This window comes from Narcine bancroftii, chromosome 2 (genome assembly GCF_036971445.1).
Source record: "Narcine bancroftii isolate sNarBan1 chromosome 2, sNarBan1.hap1, whole genome shotgun sequence".
In the NCBI taxonomy this organism is placed as follows: Eukaryota; Metazoa; Chordata; class Chondrichthyes; order Torpediniformes; family Narcinidae; genus Narcine; species Narcine bancroftii.
Genome location: NC_091470.1, coordinates 68044938 through 68063973, shown reverse-complemented (window position 1 = coordinate 68063973; position 19036 = coordinate 68044938). Strand labels below are relative to the sequence as shown.

Sequence of the window (19036 nt, the reverse complement as noted above, 5' to 3'; positions counted from 1 at the left end):
TTGGAAAAATGCTTGAGCCGTCATTAAAGATGAAATAGTGAAACTTTTGGAACGCAAGGGTTCAATCAGGCAGACGCAGCATGTTTTTAGAAAGGGAAGATCTTGTTTGACAAACTTGTTAGGATTCTTTGAGGATATAATGGGTGCAGTGGATAGAGGGGAACAGGTTGATGTTGTATATTTGGATTTTCAGAAAGCGTTTGATAAGGTGCCGCACAAGAGACTTATCAGTAAGTTACAGGAAAGTGGAGTCCAGGGAAGTATATTGGCATGGATCGAAAATTGGTTGTCTGACAGGAGGCAGAGAGTGGTAAGTGGGGTGCTGCAGGGGTCGGTGCTAGGCACACAACTGTTCATCATTTACATTGATGACTTGGAGGAGGGGACAAAATGTGGTGTAGCCAAGTTTGCGGATGACACCAAATTGAGTGGAAGAGCAAATTGTAATGAGGATGTGGAGAGTCTGCAGAGGGATATAGTTAAGCTGGATGAGTGGGCAAAGGTCTGGCAGATGGAGTACAATGTTAGTAAGTGTGAGGTTATCCACTTTGGCAAGAAAAATAAAAGAGCTGAATATTATTTAAATGGTGAAAAACTACAGCATGCTGTTGTGCAGAGGGACTTGGGAATGCTTGTGCATGAATCGCAAAAACTTAGGTTACAGGTGCAGCAGGTTATTAAGAAGGCAAATGGAATGTTGGCCTTCATCGCTAGAGAAATTGAATTCAGGAGTAGGGAGGTAATGTTGCAACTGTATAAGGTACTAGTGAGACCGCACCTGGAGTACTGTGTCCATTTCTGGTCTCCATATTTGAGGAAGGATATACTAGCTTTGGAGATGGTCCAGAGGAGGTTTACTAGGTTGATCCCTGGGATAAAGGGGTTGACTTATAATGAAAGATTAAATCGTCTAGGATTGTATTAACTCGAGTTCAGAAGAATAAAAGGAGATCTTAGAGAAACATATAGAATTATGAAGGGTATGGATAGGATAGATGTAGGAAGGTTTTTTGAGCTGGCCGGGAAAACTAAAACGAGAGGACACAGTCTCAAGATTCGGGGGAGTAGATTTAGGACAGAGATGAGGAAAAATAGTTTTCCCCAGAGAGTAGTGAATGTTTGGAATTCTCTAACCAGGGAAGTGATTGAGGCTGCTTCATTAAACATATTTAAAATTTGGTTAGATAAATTTTTACATTATAGAGGAATTGGGGGATGTGGGGAGAAGGTAGGTAGGTGGAGTTAGGTCATAAATTAGATCAGCCATGATCTTATTGAATGGCGGAGCAGGCTCGATGGGCCATTTTTGGCCTACTCCTGTTCCTACTTCCTATGTTCCTATGTACCAGACAGGAAGTAGACTGGGAGATCGTTTCATTGACCACCTTTGCTCTAAATGTAGCAATGGGAGGGATCTCTCAATGACCAACCATTTCAATTCTGCGCCCCAGTCCTGGGATGATGTGTTTGTCCATGGCCTCATGCACCATCAAACAGGGGCCACCGGAAAATTGGAGGGGAAACACCTAATATTCCTTCTGGGCGCTCTTCAACTGGAAGACAGATTAACAGTGACTTCCCAGTTTCTGTTAGGCCCCTCGCCTGACTCCCTCTGCTTCCATACCTCTACCTCTCCACCCCTTTCCCTCTACATTCAGAGAGCTATCCCCTCCTCCTGTCACTTCTCTGTGGACCTGCACTCCTCCCCCTGCCCTCATCATTTTATTCTGGCGCCTGTCTGTTTTTTGCTAATATCTTGATGAAGGGCTCAGGCCCAAAAGGTTGGTTATGTATCTTTATCTTTGCTACATAAAGAACTTGCTTAGTTTCTCCAGCATTTTTGTGTAAACTATACTCAGTGTCCGCAGATTTTGTTCAACTCTATTGCACAATATAACAATTTCTCCAGTTATGATATAAGCTTAAATCATTCTCATCTTTGCTGGTAATTCCAAAGAGAAGCTCTAGTAGAAGGAATACTTTAATTCATGCTTAACTGTTGCAACACAAGTCATACAAATTGTGCAAAACATCCAAGGTGCTAGGTGCCAGTCAACTTGATCTCCTGCTCTGCCACAAGTCTCAGCACCAAACCCATAGTGGAACACTAATGTTCTGAGTTGAGGGGCCAAATGCATTTCACACTCAGCAATTCTATTTAATTATAGTTATGTGCCACTTAACATCTGTTTGGGCAATGTCTGACCGCGTACATGTCCGTGGTCCTATAATTATTCAGTTACTCCGAGCAAGTCCAGCAATTTAAAAAAAGGCAATCACCCAAACTGATCCGACTGCCCCACTCTCTCCCCACAGCCCATCCCTACTGACAAATAAAAAGTTTACAAGTACACCACAGTATCCCATTTGGCTTTGCTAAGTACATAATATGGTGTTTGCACAACGTCCACAGCACATAATGCCCAATTTCACAGAATGTATTGAGGACGATAACCAGCGCATAACTGTAATTGAATGGCCTCATTTACCTTGATGTAGAAGGTAAATGCCAGCAAATAGTTTGATTTTTCTTTAAAAACAAAATGAATTTCTATACTTTTAAAATTAAAGTCATTAAAAAATTTTTTTAAATCAGAAACAAATAAAAATATTTCATAGGCCTTTCAGAGTGAGCGGACATTCACAATTCCCTTCCCCCGCACACTGCCAGAGGAAACATGGATTCACATCTTAAGGTCAAAGACAGGCATCATTTGTATCAAAACACATTGGGTTAATATTCCATCCAGAACTATACATTTTTGCTGTATTTACTTGTAAGATTCAAAAGTGAAGATAAAAGTGCATATGAAGCAGTATAGATGCAACATCATCCTTCAGACCAACAATGTCAGAATTGTATCAACATGCTAATGAGAAATTTAACTGGAATTATTCTCTGTAAAATTCAATACTCCCCAAGTTTTTGTGGAATGCTGATGAATGGATCCCTGAGGCAAGCTAGGAACCAAACGTGTTTTATAGATGCATATAACCTGCTCATTCAGCTTTTGGATGCAATTTCCAGTTATACAGGATTTCTGCCTACTGTGATCTAATGTATTTTGGTGACATCTACTCTGCAGCATTCCTTGTACTTGAAGTATTTTGAAATAAATGTCAGGAGGTTTTGAAATGGTCTGGATGTGGAGGGGAAAATTCATCTTTTTTCTATATAAAAAAAATCAACCAGATTTTTTTTCTAGAAAAGTCACACAGGGCTCAAAAACCATGATAATGTCACAGGTTTCTCAACATGATACATTTTAATCGCATTATGCTGTTCAACCAGTGTGACACAATGCTAAGATTAACACTCAATTAATGGTGTGGCTAATCTCAAATTCAGTCAGATTTTGCTATGCTTACCTTTCCAATAATTGGGACTAAATGGTGCTCACACATCGAAAACATGTCAATGTCCTTAATTATTACCATCTCATCATGGTCTTCATGCAATATGGCATCATTCAAAAAATCTGGAGATGAAAAGACATGTCATCTATTAAGTTACGAGAAACACATTAGATTGAAGATACTTTGAAATATCAAATTGCCACCAATCATTTGGTGTCAATGAGAAGGATTCCAAGTTGCTTAAATTTCATGTACATTACAAGTTTATAGAAGCTCTCACTATAATCTTTCAGTCCAATATGGATATAGAAATAGAGCTGAAAAACTGCAAGATTACAAAAATTACATCCATGTTCAAATAAAGAGAACGTATAAAGATGGTAACCGCAAATAAATATTGAACACAAGTAAAGGGATAACTACCTGTGATCAATGACAAAACTAATTCTGGATGAAGAAGCAAAGGTGAAATAAGGTATAACTTTGAATCTGACTGGCCCAATTGTAACCAGAAAAAGCAGATAGAGGTAACTATGATAGAAGTTGTGCTTAGATTTTCCAAAAGAAAAGCACTGCATAACAGTCAACCAGTTTTTTTTTACTGTAATAAAGGGGCAGCGCAGAGTCTGGCAGCAAAGCATACTGGTGATTGGAACATTGGTTCAGGTCTGTGTTAGATCCATTGCTTTACTTTTTACAGAACAGAATATTTGGGGATAGAAAATGTACATTGCAAATGGTACAAATATGGCAATATGTAAATAATGAACAAACTTCCCAAAGGAAAGCAGACTGTGGAATTCATCAAATATCATTTTAAAGTGATGTGATTTTTGAGAAATTGATAAATGGAAATTACTTTTAGTGAACCATATTAACTGAGATGTAAGTTGACAGAGCACGCTGATGTGCTGAGTTGGCTTCAAATACAAAATGAAGTCCTGAAACATTAACTCTTTCCACGATGTGGGTAAACAAGCAAATCTGCAGGTGCAGGAGTCTAGTGCAGTACACAAGAGTGCTGGAGAAACTTAGCAGGTCATGGACTGTCTATAGGAAGTAATACAGTCAATGTTTTGGGCCTGAGCCCTTCATTAGGAGTGTCGAAAAGCAGGCAGATGCTTAAATAAAAAGGTGGGTGACGAGCACATGTTAACAGGCAAGAGGTAATAGGTGGATGCAAATGAGAGGGTAGAAGAGAAAGAAATGGAGAAGTGATGGAAGAGAGGGCCGAAGGCAAAGATAGAATGCTCTCTGATGGGAGAAGGAAGGGAAGAAGGTGGGAAGCTGGAGTAAGGGAGGTCCTTGCTGTAACGAAGCAATCCTCCAGTCTGCATGCAATCTCCCTGATGTCGAGAAGGCTGCATCAGGGAGCAGTGGATGCAGTAAATATCTTACATTCTTGGTTCTGATAAATAGTCTTTGACAGAAATATTACTTCTTTTTCGACAAATGCTGTCAACTTGTTGAGTTTCCCCAGAATTTTGTGTTTTTTATTTCAGATTTCCATTGTAGTTTTATTTTCTTCACACAGGTTTAAAATTTATTTCAAGAAGATCCTTAAGCAAACACCTTGACTCTTACTTTTCTCCTGATCAACCAGGAAGTCCTGCCTGTGGGTCTGTTGCAATGGACCAGTTTTTTTTGGCATTGATTCCATTTCCCAGGCTCTGTCCTCCACAGATTCGATGTTCACACCTTTAGCAATCTGTGCAAAACTGAGTTTGTGTCAGGCTTCGTCCCTTCATCAGACTGAATTCCAGATTTTTCTTTCCTTTGCCAGCAGTCAGTAATTTTCCATGTCTCTGCCATTCCCTGTCTCCCAATTCTAATTGATATTTAAAATCTTTGCTTAAAATCTTCTAAACATCTTGTCCTATCCTCTGCTTCATATTCCATTGATTCCTGTCCCTTGAACAGCCCATCTTTACCATTTGCTAGCTTTCAGAAATCTTGGTCTTGTATTCCATTCCTTTTTCTTCACAACTCATCTCGACTCAACTATTATCTGCACATTGACTGAACAAAACTTATTGTACTGCTCCAGAAGTTTGAACATCTAAAAGGTTGTGAAAGTAAAGACAAAAGGTTTTAAAGCATGGCACTAAAATTTCATAATGGGGTGTAATACTTCATACCTCTCTCCCTAGAGGAAGTGTTGTAGATGTGGATAAATAATCAGTTACTGTTTCAGTCAGCACAGAACCACAATAATGGAAGTTATGAAATGGAGACTAATAGTGTATACGAGACAAGTTTTCAAATGAAGTGTTAAGTGTAATGATTTCTGCCATTTATACATTTTATTTTTCTAACTTGTTCAAAGTTTCTCTTAATTGACTAAATAAGAAAATTAATGCTAATCCAAGCAGCCATATTCCACAATACCTTATTAATGTATTGTAAAGACAAAATAAAAACAAGACCAATGCCATTTAATTGAAAATGAGCACATCAGACATTGGGCTTCCATCTAATATTTCAAAATACTGGCACATTTTCCTGAATAGACATTTTAGTTGGCTTGAAGTGATGCAATAATTATAAAAATCTTACAGGTGCAATAATATGTGCGAAATTACTTGAAACAAAAACATATTAAAGTTTTTAAAGCCCAAGTAGCTTTTAGCTTCAATGCTCGGAGCAGTGTTGTGAGCCCGGCTAAGTTCAACAACCAGCCCTACCAGGTACAACTAGTGATGTTAGTGCCTGCGTCAGTCTGGCTACGCTCTGACAGCCCCACTGACTGTCTCCCCCCCCCTCCCCCGACTATTTAGTTGCAAAAACTAAATTGCAATATTTCCGCTGTTCCCCCAAACGTTAGGTCAAGGGAGTGTGTTTCTTACTGATTATTCTTGAGTGTGTGTTCGTGGCATCAATCACATCCTGTAGACATTCATCACAAGAACTCCTCACCCTGACCAGCTTCAGCAGTCAGATGTTCTCTGTTGTCCTTGCTGACAGCACTTGGGCTAGGTTCTAATCCCGTTACGGCGCGATTTTTCCATCGCTAACCCCAGTGGCTGTTTTGAATCCCATCACCCTGGTGCTCCCGGGATTACAAGCGCACTGGCAGTGCTCAGCTGCCCCGCTCTTGGTCCCAGGCCATGTACCCACCAATGAACGCGGAGCAACCCAGAAATTCCCCCCCCACCGCTCTCCTGAGCTGCCCCTATTACCCCCTCCATACTCGCCCTTCTCTGGAAATGGTGGGGGTGTTGCCACGAATTTCGTGACTCCAGCTGCAAGCAAAACTCATTTAGCACAAAGCAAATTTCGTTCACTCAAAATGGGATTTAGCTTACATACTCGTAGTTCAAAACAAATGAACTGGGATCAGATTTGTAATTCATTCCATCCCAAAACTTGCTCAGGAATGTCAGCAACACATCAGAACTAAGCCCCGGTGCACACCTGTGAAGGTGGAACATAACACTAGGATCATTAAAGCGGCTAGATGTCACTGTGCATTCAGAGCACGATACATAATACATCACTGCTGGACCCCACCCCCCCCCCCACCCCTTAAATCCTCAGGGCCAGAATCAGCTTCTACCGTGCTGTAAATAAAATTTAAATTAAAAAAAAATTAAACTTGGTAATCATTAGTTTTGAGATGGAGCAGCCATTTTGTGTGTGGCCTGTGTAAAAGGAGGACTTAGAAAATTTGGGGCTAGAGGCTGAGGAGGTCGTGCAGGATTTGGCAATGACAGCACCCCTCAAGGCAAAAAGAGGGTTTCAGCAAGAAGGCACAGGCAAGGGTAGGTGAGGTCAGACAAGGACTTTTCCTTATTTTACAGCAAAAGCAGTGGGAATGGAAGCCAAGGCAGTGGTCTAATCTTCTTGTACAATGTCCCTCAAGACTTCACATGTGAGAAGATCCTGCATACAAAGATTGTGAACGGGAGAATAGCATGGAGTTGCGCCCATTTCAATGAAAGGAGTACTGTAGGAAAGGCAGACGAGCTTAAGAGTGTGGAATGGCAGATGGAATTATGACAGAATGGGTAGGACTTGCAGCTCATTGTTCTGGGTTCTGTTGCTTCAAATGTGATAGATGGGGAGGGATGAAAGAAGAGGGATGGCATTGCAGTCAGAAAAATGTCACAGCAGTGCTTCGACAGGAAAGACGAGGGCTCATCTACAGAGGCTATGTGGGTGGAAATGAGAATTAGGAAAGGAATTTCCACATTAGTGGGATTGTATTATAGACCACCCAATAGTCAGCAGGAATTGAGGAGCCTCTGCAGAGCAATAGCAGACAGTTACAGGAAACAAAGTTTTCCACACATTGACTGGGCTCCCATACAATAAAAGTGCTGGATGGGTTAGTTCAGTAGTTCTCAACCTTTTTCCTTCCACTCACATACCACTTTAAGTAATCCCTATGCCATCGGTGCTCTGTGATTAGTAAGGGATTGCTTAAGGTGGGACGTGGGTGGAAAGAAAAAGTTGAAAACCACTGTTTTAATCATACCTAATTGACTCATTATGTGCACAGTTTCATAACTCCAAAGGAAATGGACCAATGACAATTTTTCTCACGCAAAATATTTCAGTAACATTTGGCTCTAGAGCAGGGAGTCTCAACCTTCCTTTCCCACTCACATACCACCTTAAGCAATCCCTTATTTTTAATATTTTTTTATTTAGTACTTCACCTTTTTTTTAAATGTTTTATTTTTCACACTATAAACCATATTGATCAAGATACATACATTTTCCTTTTCAAATATATAGTGTCGTTTTCTCCCCCTTCCCTCCTCCCCTCCCTCCCTTCCCCTCCCACTTATTTAAAGTTCAGAATCTAAGATACATTAAACCCGTTAAATAATGTCACTCAATAAAAATAAACAAGAAATTCCACTGAGTCAGTTCTTTTCATTATCTTCTCCTTCTGTCATTTTAGATGGTAGATGTCCACGGTAGGTTTTCTCTATTGTGTTTCATGTATGGCTCCCATATTTGTTCAAATATTGTAATGTTATTTCTTAAATTGTATGTTATTTTTTCTAATGGAATACATTTATTCATTTCTATATACCATTGTTGTATTCTCAAATTATCTTCTAATTTCCAGGTTGATATAATACATTTTTTGCTACAGCTAGGGCTATCATAACAAATCTTTTTTGTGCTCCATCCAAATCAAGTCAAAATTCTTTGTTTTTTATATTACTTAGGAGGAAGATCTCTGGGTTTTTTGGTATATTGCTTTTTGTGATTTTATTTAGTATCTGGTTTAGATCTTCCCAAAATTTTTTCACTTTCTCACATGTTCAGATTGCATGAACTGTTGTTCCCGTTTCCTTTTTACAGCGAAAACATCTGTCTGATACTGTTGGGTCCCATTTATTTAACTTTTGAGGTGTAATGTATAGCCTGTGTATCATACGTAACCTTGTGTTTATTGTATTTCTCATGGTTCCGGAGCATAGTTTCTCCCATGTTTCATTCTTTATCTTTATGCTTAGATCTTGTTCCCATTTTTGTTTGGTTTTACCATTTGTTTCCTCATTCTCCTTTTCTTGTAGTTTAATATACATGTTTGTTATAAATCTTTTGATTATCATTGTATCTGTAATCACATATTCAAAATTACTTCCTTCTGGTAACCTCAGACTGTTTCCCAATTTGTCCTTCAAGTAGGATTTCAGTTGGTAGTATGCCAACCTTGTATCGTCAGTTATATTATATTTATTCTTCAATTGTCAACCAGTTTACCTATCTCGGCTGCACCATTTCATCAGATGCAAGGATCGACAATGAGATAGACAACAGACTCGCCAAGGCAAATAGCGCCTTTGGAAGACTACACAAAAGAGTCTGGAAAAACAACCAACTGAAAAACCTCACAAAGATAAGCGTATACAGAGCTGTTGTCATACCCACACTCCTGTTCGGCTCCGAATCATGGGCCCTCTACCGTCATCACCTACGGCTCCTAGAACGCTTCCACCAGCGTTGTCTCCGCTCCATCCTCAACATCCATTGGAGCGCTTACACCCCTAACGTCGAAGTACTCGAGATGGCAGAGGTCGACAGCATCGAGTCCACGCTGCTGAAGATCCAGCTGCGCTGGATGGGTCACGTCTCCAGAATGGAGGACCATCGCCTTCCCAAGATCGTGTTATATGGCGAGCTCTCCACTGGCCACCGTGACAGAGGTGCACCAAAGAAAAGGTACAAGGACTGCCTAAAGAAATCTCTTGGTGCCTGCCACATTGACCACCGCCAGTGGGCTGATAACGCCTCAAACCGTGCATCTTGGCGCCTCACAGTTTGGCGGGCAGCAACCTCCTTTGAAGAAGACCGCAGAGCCCACCTCACTGACAAAAGGCAAAGGAGGAAAAACCCAACACCCAACCCCAACCAACCAATTTTCCCTTGCAACCGCTGAAATCGTGTCTGCCTGTCCCGCATCGGACTTGTCAGCCACAAACGAGCCTGCAGCTGACGTGGACTTTTTACCCCCTCCATAAATCTTCGTCCGCGAAGCCAAGCCAAAGAAGAAGAATTCTTCAATTGTTCAAAGGATAATAGTTTATTTCCTGAAAAACAATTCTCTATTCTTTTGATCCCTTTTTTCTCCCATTCTCTAAAGGAAAGGTTATCTATTGTAAAAGGGATTAGCTGATTTTGCGTCAGTATTAGTTTTGGTAGTTGGTAATTTGTTTTATTCCTTTCTACATGAATCTTCTTCCAAATGTTGAGCAGATGATGCAATACCGAAGAATTTCTACGTAGTACCAATTTTTCATCCCATTTATATAATATATGTTCAGGTATCTTCTCCCCTATTTTATCTAGTTCTAATCTAGTCCAATCTGGCTTTTCCCTTGTTTGATAAAAATCTGATAGGTATCTTAATTGTGCGGCTCTATAATAATTTTTAAAGTTTGGTAGTTGTAAGCCTCCTTGTTTATACCATTCTGTTAATTTAACTAGTGCTATCCTCGGTTTCCCCCCTTTCCATAAAAATTTCCTTATTATTTTCTTTAAATCCTTGAAAAATTTCTCTGTTAATCGCATTGGTAATGTCACCTTACAAAGTCGTCCTGTCCAGAGAAGAAACAAGCCTTCCGTCGTGCATGCAGCCATCTTCAGCGCAAACTCCGGGAGATCCAAAATGAGTGGTGGACTAGCCTCGCCAAGCGAACCCAGCTCAGCGCGGACATTGGCGACTTCAGGGGTTTCTACGAGGCTCTAAAGGCTGTGTACGGCCCCTCACCCCAAGTCCAAAGCCCGCTGCGCAGCTCAGATGGCAAAGTCCTCCTCAGCGACAAGATCTCCATCCTCAACCGATGGTCAGAACACTTCCAATCTCTTTTCAGTGCCAACCGCTCAGTCCAAGATTCCGCCCTGCTCCAGCTCCCTCAACAGCCCCTAAGGCTAGAGCTGGATGAGGTCCTCACCCAGGATGAGACATATAAGGCAATCAAACAACTGAAAAGTGGCAAAACAGCAGGTATGGATGGAATCCCCCCAGAGGTCTGGAAGGCTGGCGGCAAAACTCTGCATGTCAAACTGCATGAGTTTTTCAAGCTTTGTTGGGACCAAGGAAAACTGCCTCAGGACCTTTGTGATGCCACCATCATCACCCTGTACAAAAACAAAGGCAAGAAATCAGACTGCTCAAACTACAGGGGAATCACGCTGCTCTCCATTGCAGGCAAAATCTTCGCTAGGATTCTCCTAAATAGAATAATACCTAGTGTCGCCGAGAATATTCTCCCAGAATCACAGTGCGGCTTTCGTGCAAACAGAGGAACTACTGACATGGTCTTTGCCCTCAGACAGCACCAAGAAAAGTGCAGAGAACAAAACAAAGGACTCTACATCACCTTTGTTGACCTCACCAAAGCCTTCGACACCGTGAGCAGGAAAGGGCTTTGGCAAATATTAGAGCGCATCGGATGCCCCCAAAGTTCCTCAACATGATTATCCAACTGCACGAAAACCAACAAGGTCGGGTCAGATACAGCAATGAGCTCTCTGAACCCTTCTCCATTAACAATGGCGTGAAGCAAGGCTGTGTTCTCGCACCAACCCTCTTTTCAATCTTCTTCAGCATGATGCTGAACCAAGCCATGAAAGACCTCAACAATGAAGACGCTGTTTACATCCGGTACCGCACGGATAGCAGTCTCTTCAATCTGAGGCGCCTGCAAGCTCACACCAAGACACAAGAGAAACTTGTCCGTGAACTACTCTTTGCAGACGATGCCGCTTTAGTTGCCCATTCAGAGCCAGCTCTTCAGCGCTTGACGTCCTGTTTTGCGGAAACTGCCAAAATATTTGTCCTGGAAGTCAGCCTGAAGAAAACTGAGGTCCTCCATCAGCCAGCTCCCCACCATGACTACCAGCCCCCCCACATCTCCATCGGGCACACAAAACTCAAAACGGTCAACCAGTTTACCTATTTCGGCTGCACCATTTCATCAGATGCAAGGATCGACAACGAGATAGACAACAGACTCGCCAAGGCAAATAGCGCCTTTGGAAGACTACACAAAAGAGTCTAGGAAAACAACCAACTGAAAAACCTCACAAAGATAAGCGTATACAGAGCCGTTGTCATACCCACACTCCTGTTCGGCTCCGAATCATGGGTCCTCTACCGGCATCACCTACGGCTCCTAGAACGCTTCCACCAGCGTTGTCTCCGCTCCATCCTCAACATTCATTGGAGCGCTTTCATCCCTAACGTCGAAGTACTCGAGATGGCAGAGGTCGACAGCATCGAGTCCACGCTGCTGAAGATCCAGCTGCGCTGGGTGGGTCACGTCTCCAGAATGGAGGACCATCGCCTTCCCAAGATCGTGTTATATGGCGAGCTCTCCACTGGCCACCGTGACAGAGGTGCACCAAAGAAGAGGTACAAGGACTGCCTAAAGAAATCTCTTGGTGCCTGCCACATTGACCACCGCCAGTGGGCTGATATCGCCTCAAACCGTGCATCTTGGCGCCTCACAGTTTGGCGGGCAGCAACCTCCTTTGAAGAAGACCGCAGAGCCCACCTCACTGACAAAAGGCAAAGGAGGAAACACCCAACCCCAACCAACCAATTTTCCCCTGCAACTGCTGCAACGGTGTCTGCCTGTCCCGCATCGGACTTGTCAGCCACAAACGAGCCTGCAGCTGACGTGGACATTTACCCCCTCCATAAATCTTCGTCTGCGAAGCCAAGCCAAAGAATGTCTGAAATAAATATTGTATCCTTGGGAAAATGTTCATTTTAATACAGTTTATCCTTCCTATCAGTGTTAGTGGTAAATCTTTCCAATGCTCTAAGTCGTCTTGTAATTTTTTCATTAGTGGATAATAATTGAGTTTATATAGATGGCTGAGGTTTTTATTTATTTGTATACCTAGATATTGCATTGCTTGCGTTTGCCATTTGATTGGTGATTCTTTCTCAAATTTTGAGAAATCCGCATTATTCATTGGCATTGCTTCGCTTTTATTTGTGTTAATCTTGTACCCCGACACTTCTCCATATTCCTTCAATTTCCTATGTAATTCTTTTATTGATATTTCTGGTTCTACTAAGTATATATTTAGTACTTCACCTTGAACCATGTTCGAAACATTATATACAAATATTCAACATTTAAATATACAGTTTCATTTTCCCCCCTTCCCCACCCCCTATAACTTAAAGCAAGAAATGAAAAAGGAAGAAGAAATAAACAATAGAATAACACAAAAAAAAGAAATTGTGTCATCCAATATTTCATATTATTTTCATATCAGAATGTTATCACTTCAAGAGATGGAGGTCGAAATTGGCGGTTTCTAATATACTCTATGTATGGTTCCCAAATTTGCTCAAATAAAGCATATTTGTTTTTTAGATTGTAGGTATTTTTTTCTAATGGGATACACTTGTTCATTTCTATGTACCATTGTTGTATTTTTAAGGTTGCTTCGGTCCCTTACTAATCACAGAGCACCGATGGCATAGGGATTACTTAAAATGGTAGGTGAACAGAAAGTAAAAGGTTGAGAACCACTGGGTTAGTTTGTTCAGGAAAGTTTACTAAATCATTATGTAGCAGTTTCAACTAGAGAGAATGTAATACTGGATCTCCTATTATGGAATGGAACAGGACAGGTTACAGAAGTATGTATAGGGCTGAATGATCATAATGCCATTAGTTTCAAGATGATTATGGAAAAGATAAGTCTGGTCCTTGGTTGAGATTCTAAACAGGAGAAGGTCAATTTTGAGGGAATGAGAAAAGATCTTGTAGTGACTATTTTCCTTTTATAATTGCTTGGAGGATATTAGAATGTTGTTGCTGTCTATGACTCGTTCAAAGAAATCTAAGCTAAAGTTGAGTCGAGTTTTCCAAAGTTCATTAAGCATTGTTAATGTTATTATCAGCTGCTATACATTGTTACAAGCCATTAAACATTGTTAGATGGAGCTAAACCTTTGTTAAGATGATCAATAAAAATTATTGGAACATTCTAATTCCTTACCATTTCATCGAACAAAGGAACTAAACCAACATATGTAATCTCTCTAACAAGCCATAAGACATTGGCTCGAAGATGTTGCTCGGAGACACTCAAAGAATATGTAAACAACATCTTGAAAGACATAAACAGAATTTGTTTGCAAGCATGAAATATATTTTAACCCTTAAGATCTAGTAAGCATGGATCGGGACAGATTGTTTTCAAGTACAGCTGTACTTGGTAAGTGAGAAGCCTTCAAAGGTGAAATTTTGAGTATTCTTGCATCCCACCAAATTGGCCATTCGGTGTCCCAGGATAGGAATGGCGTTTATGCTTTTCACACTTGGCCACTCTTATCTGGGACACTGCACATGTTCACACTTACAAGGAACCATCCCCGGGGATGCATTGAGTGATGCATCAATGATGCAATCCTGATCAATCCTGATCAATGTATTATGATCTTGTATTCAAACAAAATGAATTATGTCTAATTATAACATAATTAAGCTTTAGGTACAGCAAAGTATGAGCCCTTCAGCCCCTGTTGTTGTGCTGAAGAGACCGTGAGAAAGTGCTAGCAATAAATAACAACAGCGGACAATTTTTACTCTCTCTCTCCCCCTCCCACTTCAACTTTCCCACGGCTAAGTTTATACCTTCTTTTTAATCTTTTCTTCCTTCATGTTCTTGCACTCATGCAAAAACTTGGACCATTTCTATCCAGAATGTAATTGGCCATTCTACACTTGCCTGATTGCAATGCTGGTGTCTGCAGATGCCGGGGATTGTACTTGAGGTCGAGGACGTCAATCCCCGGCACAAGATGACTTCATCTGATGCCAGTGTTGAGAAGTTTTTGTTTTCATACTTGACCCTTTTTAGGCCGATTGTCTATCAATTCCTGGGACCACTTGCAAGTGTGAAAAGGGCTAATGCTTGTCAGAATTAAAGGCAAACCTAAAAAGGATAGGACCATTGAAGAAATGGATAGCGAGAATAAAAAAAATGCAAGAATAAACTTTAGAAAAATCCTAAGTACTAAAAGACACGGAGTTGCTTTGTCAGGCAAGATGAAAGAAAATCCCAAGAACTTCTGTAGATATATTAAAAACAAAAGGATAACATGGGACAAAATTGGTCCCTTTGAAGATCAGAATGGTCAGCTATGTATGAAGCCAAAAGAGATGGGGAAAGATCTTAAATTGCTTTTTTCTGTACTCACATTTACTCAGGAAATGGGCATAGACAAGAGAAGGGAGGTAAACAAGCAGTAAGGTCAAGGAACTTAAACCAACTAAAGAGAAGAGATACATTGTCTTGAGGTTAATAAGGGAGGATAAATCCCCAGGGCCCGACAAGATATTGCCTCACACCTTGAGGGAGACTAGTATAGAAATTCATGTCCTTAGTTATGAATATGGTCCTGTTGTTTCACAAAGGCTTTAAAAATATAATCCAGTGAGCCCAACATCAGTATTGTAAAGTATTCACAGAGATCAGATATACGAGTATTTTGATAGACAGGGACTGATTTGGAATGTGACATGCTGAATGCTAGGCTGTGTTTAATCAATTGTTATTTTCTTGGACGTTATTAGGAAAGTTGAAGGAAAGGCAGTGGATATTGTTGACGTGCACTTCAGCAAGACCTTTCACAAGGTCCCTCATGGGTGATTGACCAAGAAAGTTCAATCACTCGGTACAAAGGACAAGGTAGTAATTGGGACCAGACAGAGGGTTTGAAGGAGAAGCTAGAGAGTAGTGGTTGAACTGTCTAATTGGAGGACTGTAACTAGTGATATGCCTCATGGATACCACTAACCTCAACGTGCTGTGACTATTGCTGTTTGTCATTTATCTGGTTGATAATGTGGTAAATTGGATCAGCAAATTTTCAAATGACACAAAAGTGAAGTGTTGCACTTTGGGAGGACTAACCAAGGTAGGACAAACATGATAAATAGTCGAGCACTGATAAGTGCACAGAACAAAAGGATCTGGGAATACTGATACACAATTCCCTGAAAGTCCCATCGCAGGCATATAGGGTCATAAAGAGAGTTTTTGGAATGTCCATCATCAGATTCCAAAACAACACTCAATCAGACTCACTCAGGACTCTATCTTGCGCATATTATTTCACGTATTGCAGTTTGTTTACATTTGTTTTATGTTTACATTTCTCTCTTTTGTATCTGCATCTTTTACTTGAGTACAGTTGAAAATAACTGACAAGTAGAAATTCTGCCTGGCCTGCAAAAAAATCTCAGGGATGTATGTATTTCAGACAATAAATCTGAACTTTGTTAACCTTCATAAATCTAAGTATTGAATATGGGAGTTGGGATGTTATGGATAAGTTGTACAAGAGAGCAGTGAGTCCAAATTTGGAGAATTATGTGCAGTTTTAGTCACCTAACAACAGGTGAAATAAGATTGCAGGAGGGCTATGGTCTGGATGCTACTAAATTTGACTTGACAGAATAATAGTTCAGCATGGATGTGACAGAACAAAGCCCCTATTTCTGATCTGTCGTGTTCTATGGTTCATCCGTTTTCTCAAACAAAATATTTTAAATGTTGAACGAAATAAAAACTGAAACTGCAGGGAGCATTCAAGTTACATACCAACAATCTTTATGCTATTAGAAAAAAATAATTTCATTCCAGTTCCAAAAAATTCAACACAACCAATTGGCAGCATCCTTCTCACTCTTCTAATGAAGGAACGATACAACAATAGAGAAGTGACAGTTGCAGAAACTCCTTTTTAAGTGACAGAAGTTGTTGATGCCAGTGTCAACACACCCCATCTCCAGCAAAACTTGGATCCAAATTTCATTAGCTTTTCTCCATAAATTCTAAATACCCAAGCTCTCTCATACCATTCCTGTTGATCTGCACAGCTTTAATGTTAAGCCCACTCAAATCCAAATTCTTCTGCTGCCCAGTCAGACTCTACACTCTCCATTCCTCTGGCTCATGCTCTTGTATATCCTCCCTCTGCAAAAACTCTTTCCTTGCACTACTTTCCATTGAGTATACCATAATTCTGACATCTCTCCAAAAATTAAGCACATAACTACTTGCATCTTTCAATATACAATCTTTATTTTTCAAGAGGCAGAAAGAATAGTAGCAGAAAACCCACATTAACCACAGGAACCAATGCAATCAGACAACTGGAAAATGCATATCAAATACACATTCTGGACATTTTTTATTAATGAAAACTTATTCCCTTCAGTACATTTGCAGAAAGTTAAAAACAAGCAAAACTATTGAAGAATTTTCATTCATAAAAATATACAGTAAATCACTGGTTAAATGGTGAAATATTTAATCAACTAGTCTTCAATCAATATTTACAAAACACACTTGAAAATCTTTTCAACAATCTTTTCCCTACCTTCATCCATTTTTCAAAGACCCGTTATTACTTGTTGCTCACAACATCAAAGCAATATGTTAATTTCCGGTCTATAATCCATGACATTTGGGTGTAATCATGGGAGAAAAATATTATGTGCACTTTGTGATTAAGCGCAGACTTCAAACAAAATCCCCAAACTCTGTTTAGGGCTTTTTAGGTTATATTTCAAGAAGAGATACAATATTACTGCAATACATTGTATCTACCTGTGTACATAAAATTGCAGCTGTAATGATGACATTTGAAAATGTTTAGTGACATTTACGTGACGGCATGGTTTATTAATGCTGCATTTATTTTCATTTTGGTTTGAGCTTTCAATTGGTTAAAGTGGAAAAAAAACTTTTGTAATTCACTAAATGCAGCCTGAAGTGACTTGGAGTTTACACGTGCATTACAACATTCATTTTTCCACCTCTCCAGTCATCCACTTCCTCACCTTTGCTGTCAGATTACTTGTCCAGTTTTAAATGAACCATAGTTTACTGCATCTAAAACTGTAAAGTCTGAAAACATCCTAAATTCTACCACAAAACACCATTCTCTTACTTCCAATTTAATCCTCTCCCCAAACAATGATTCAGACTGTCTGCAACTTTATGCATTTCTCTGGACATATTTTGTCTTCAGTGTTTGCTTGTATTTGAACTTTGCAACCCATTTGCTCAAAATCATTTTCTAACTTGCTCATTCCTTAAGAGTTGAAAAATGAGGTTTCAGCCCTTGCATCCAGCACTGGGTCTGATTATGGTTTTTTTTAAGATATCTGGTTTGACAAGGTCTTTGTCTTCTGTATTTCATGTAAAATGAACAGAAACTCACAACGCCAACACCTCATTCTACTGCTCTGTCTTTGTCACATAATTTTAAGTGCATATTTATTAACATTCATAACTCCCTTGTGACATGAGCATCACTGATAACCTTAGTTGGTTTTAGAATGTGACGGAGCATGATATAACTGATTGGCTTGCTGGGGGAGTTAAGAGTCAATGTCGTTGGTGTAGCCATGGTCTTTACATCGCTTTAACCTGTCTTACCATTTTACTGTCAGATATAACTATATAACAATTACAGTACGGAAACAGGCCATCTCGGCCCATCTAGTCTGCACAGATTTAAGTGAACTCCCTAGTCCCACCTACCTGCTCCCTGCCCATAACCCTCCAATCCCCTCACATCCATGTACTCATCCAACCTTCTCTTAAATGACACAAATGACCCTGCTGCAACCACCTCTTCTGAAGGTCATTTCACTCAGCCACCACTCTCTGAGTGAAGAAGCTCCCTCTTGTTACCTCTAAAGTTTTTCCCCCTAACCCTTAACTTATGACCCCTCGTTCCAATCTTACCTACCCTCAAAGGGAAGAGCCTATTCACATCTACTCTATCTATCCCCCTCATAACTTTATATACCTCTATCAAATCCCCCCTCAACCTTCTACTCTCCAATGGATAAAGACCCAGTCTACTCAATCTTTCTCTAGATACTGCAATCCAGGCAACATTTTAGTCAATCTTCTCTGCACCCTCTCCACCTTACTGATATCCTTCCTATAATTTGGGGATCAGAACTGCACACAATATTCCAAACTTGACCTCACCAATGCCTTGATCAGTCTCAACATCACCTCCCAGCTCCTATATTCTATGCTTTGATTTATCAAGGCCAGAAGCATGCCTTGTTGTGTTTGGAAGCACCACAAGACAATAATTCACCAATTGTATTGCTTGTTGCTTTATTATTAAAAACATTTTCACAATGATTTTGGCTGG

At 40.3% G+C, this 19036-nt stretch overlaps 1 protein-coding gene and 1 long non-coding RNA gene across 4 annotated transcripts in view; both read right to left on the bottom strand.

Annotated features, from left to right (window-relative positions):
- The window catches only part of gch1 (GTP cyclohydrolase 1), a 54284-nt gene that overhangs the window by 15498 nt on the left and 19750 nt on the right, over positions 1–19036 (bottom strand). For all 3 annotated transcript variants that reach the window (XM_069916942.1, XM_069916943.1, XM_069916945.1), the window contains exon 2: positions 3370–3479. In XM_069916942.1, the coding sequence (XP_069773043.1) occupies positions 3370–3479 (110 nt within the window). The remainder of the gene's footprint in view (positions 1–3369; positions 3480–19036) is intronic.
- The window catches only part of LOC138753675 (uncharacterized), a 30426-nt gene continuing 14876 nt past the window's right edge, over positions 3487–19036 (bottom strand). The window contains exons 2-3 of the long non-coding RNA XR_011351358.1: positions 6667–6771; positions 3487–5065 (exon numbers count right to left, since the gene is read on the bottom strand). This is a non-coding gene — a long non-coding RNA (uncharacterized lncRNA). The remainder of the gene's footprint in view (positions 5066–6666; positions 6772–19036) is intronic.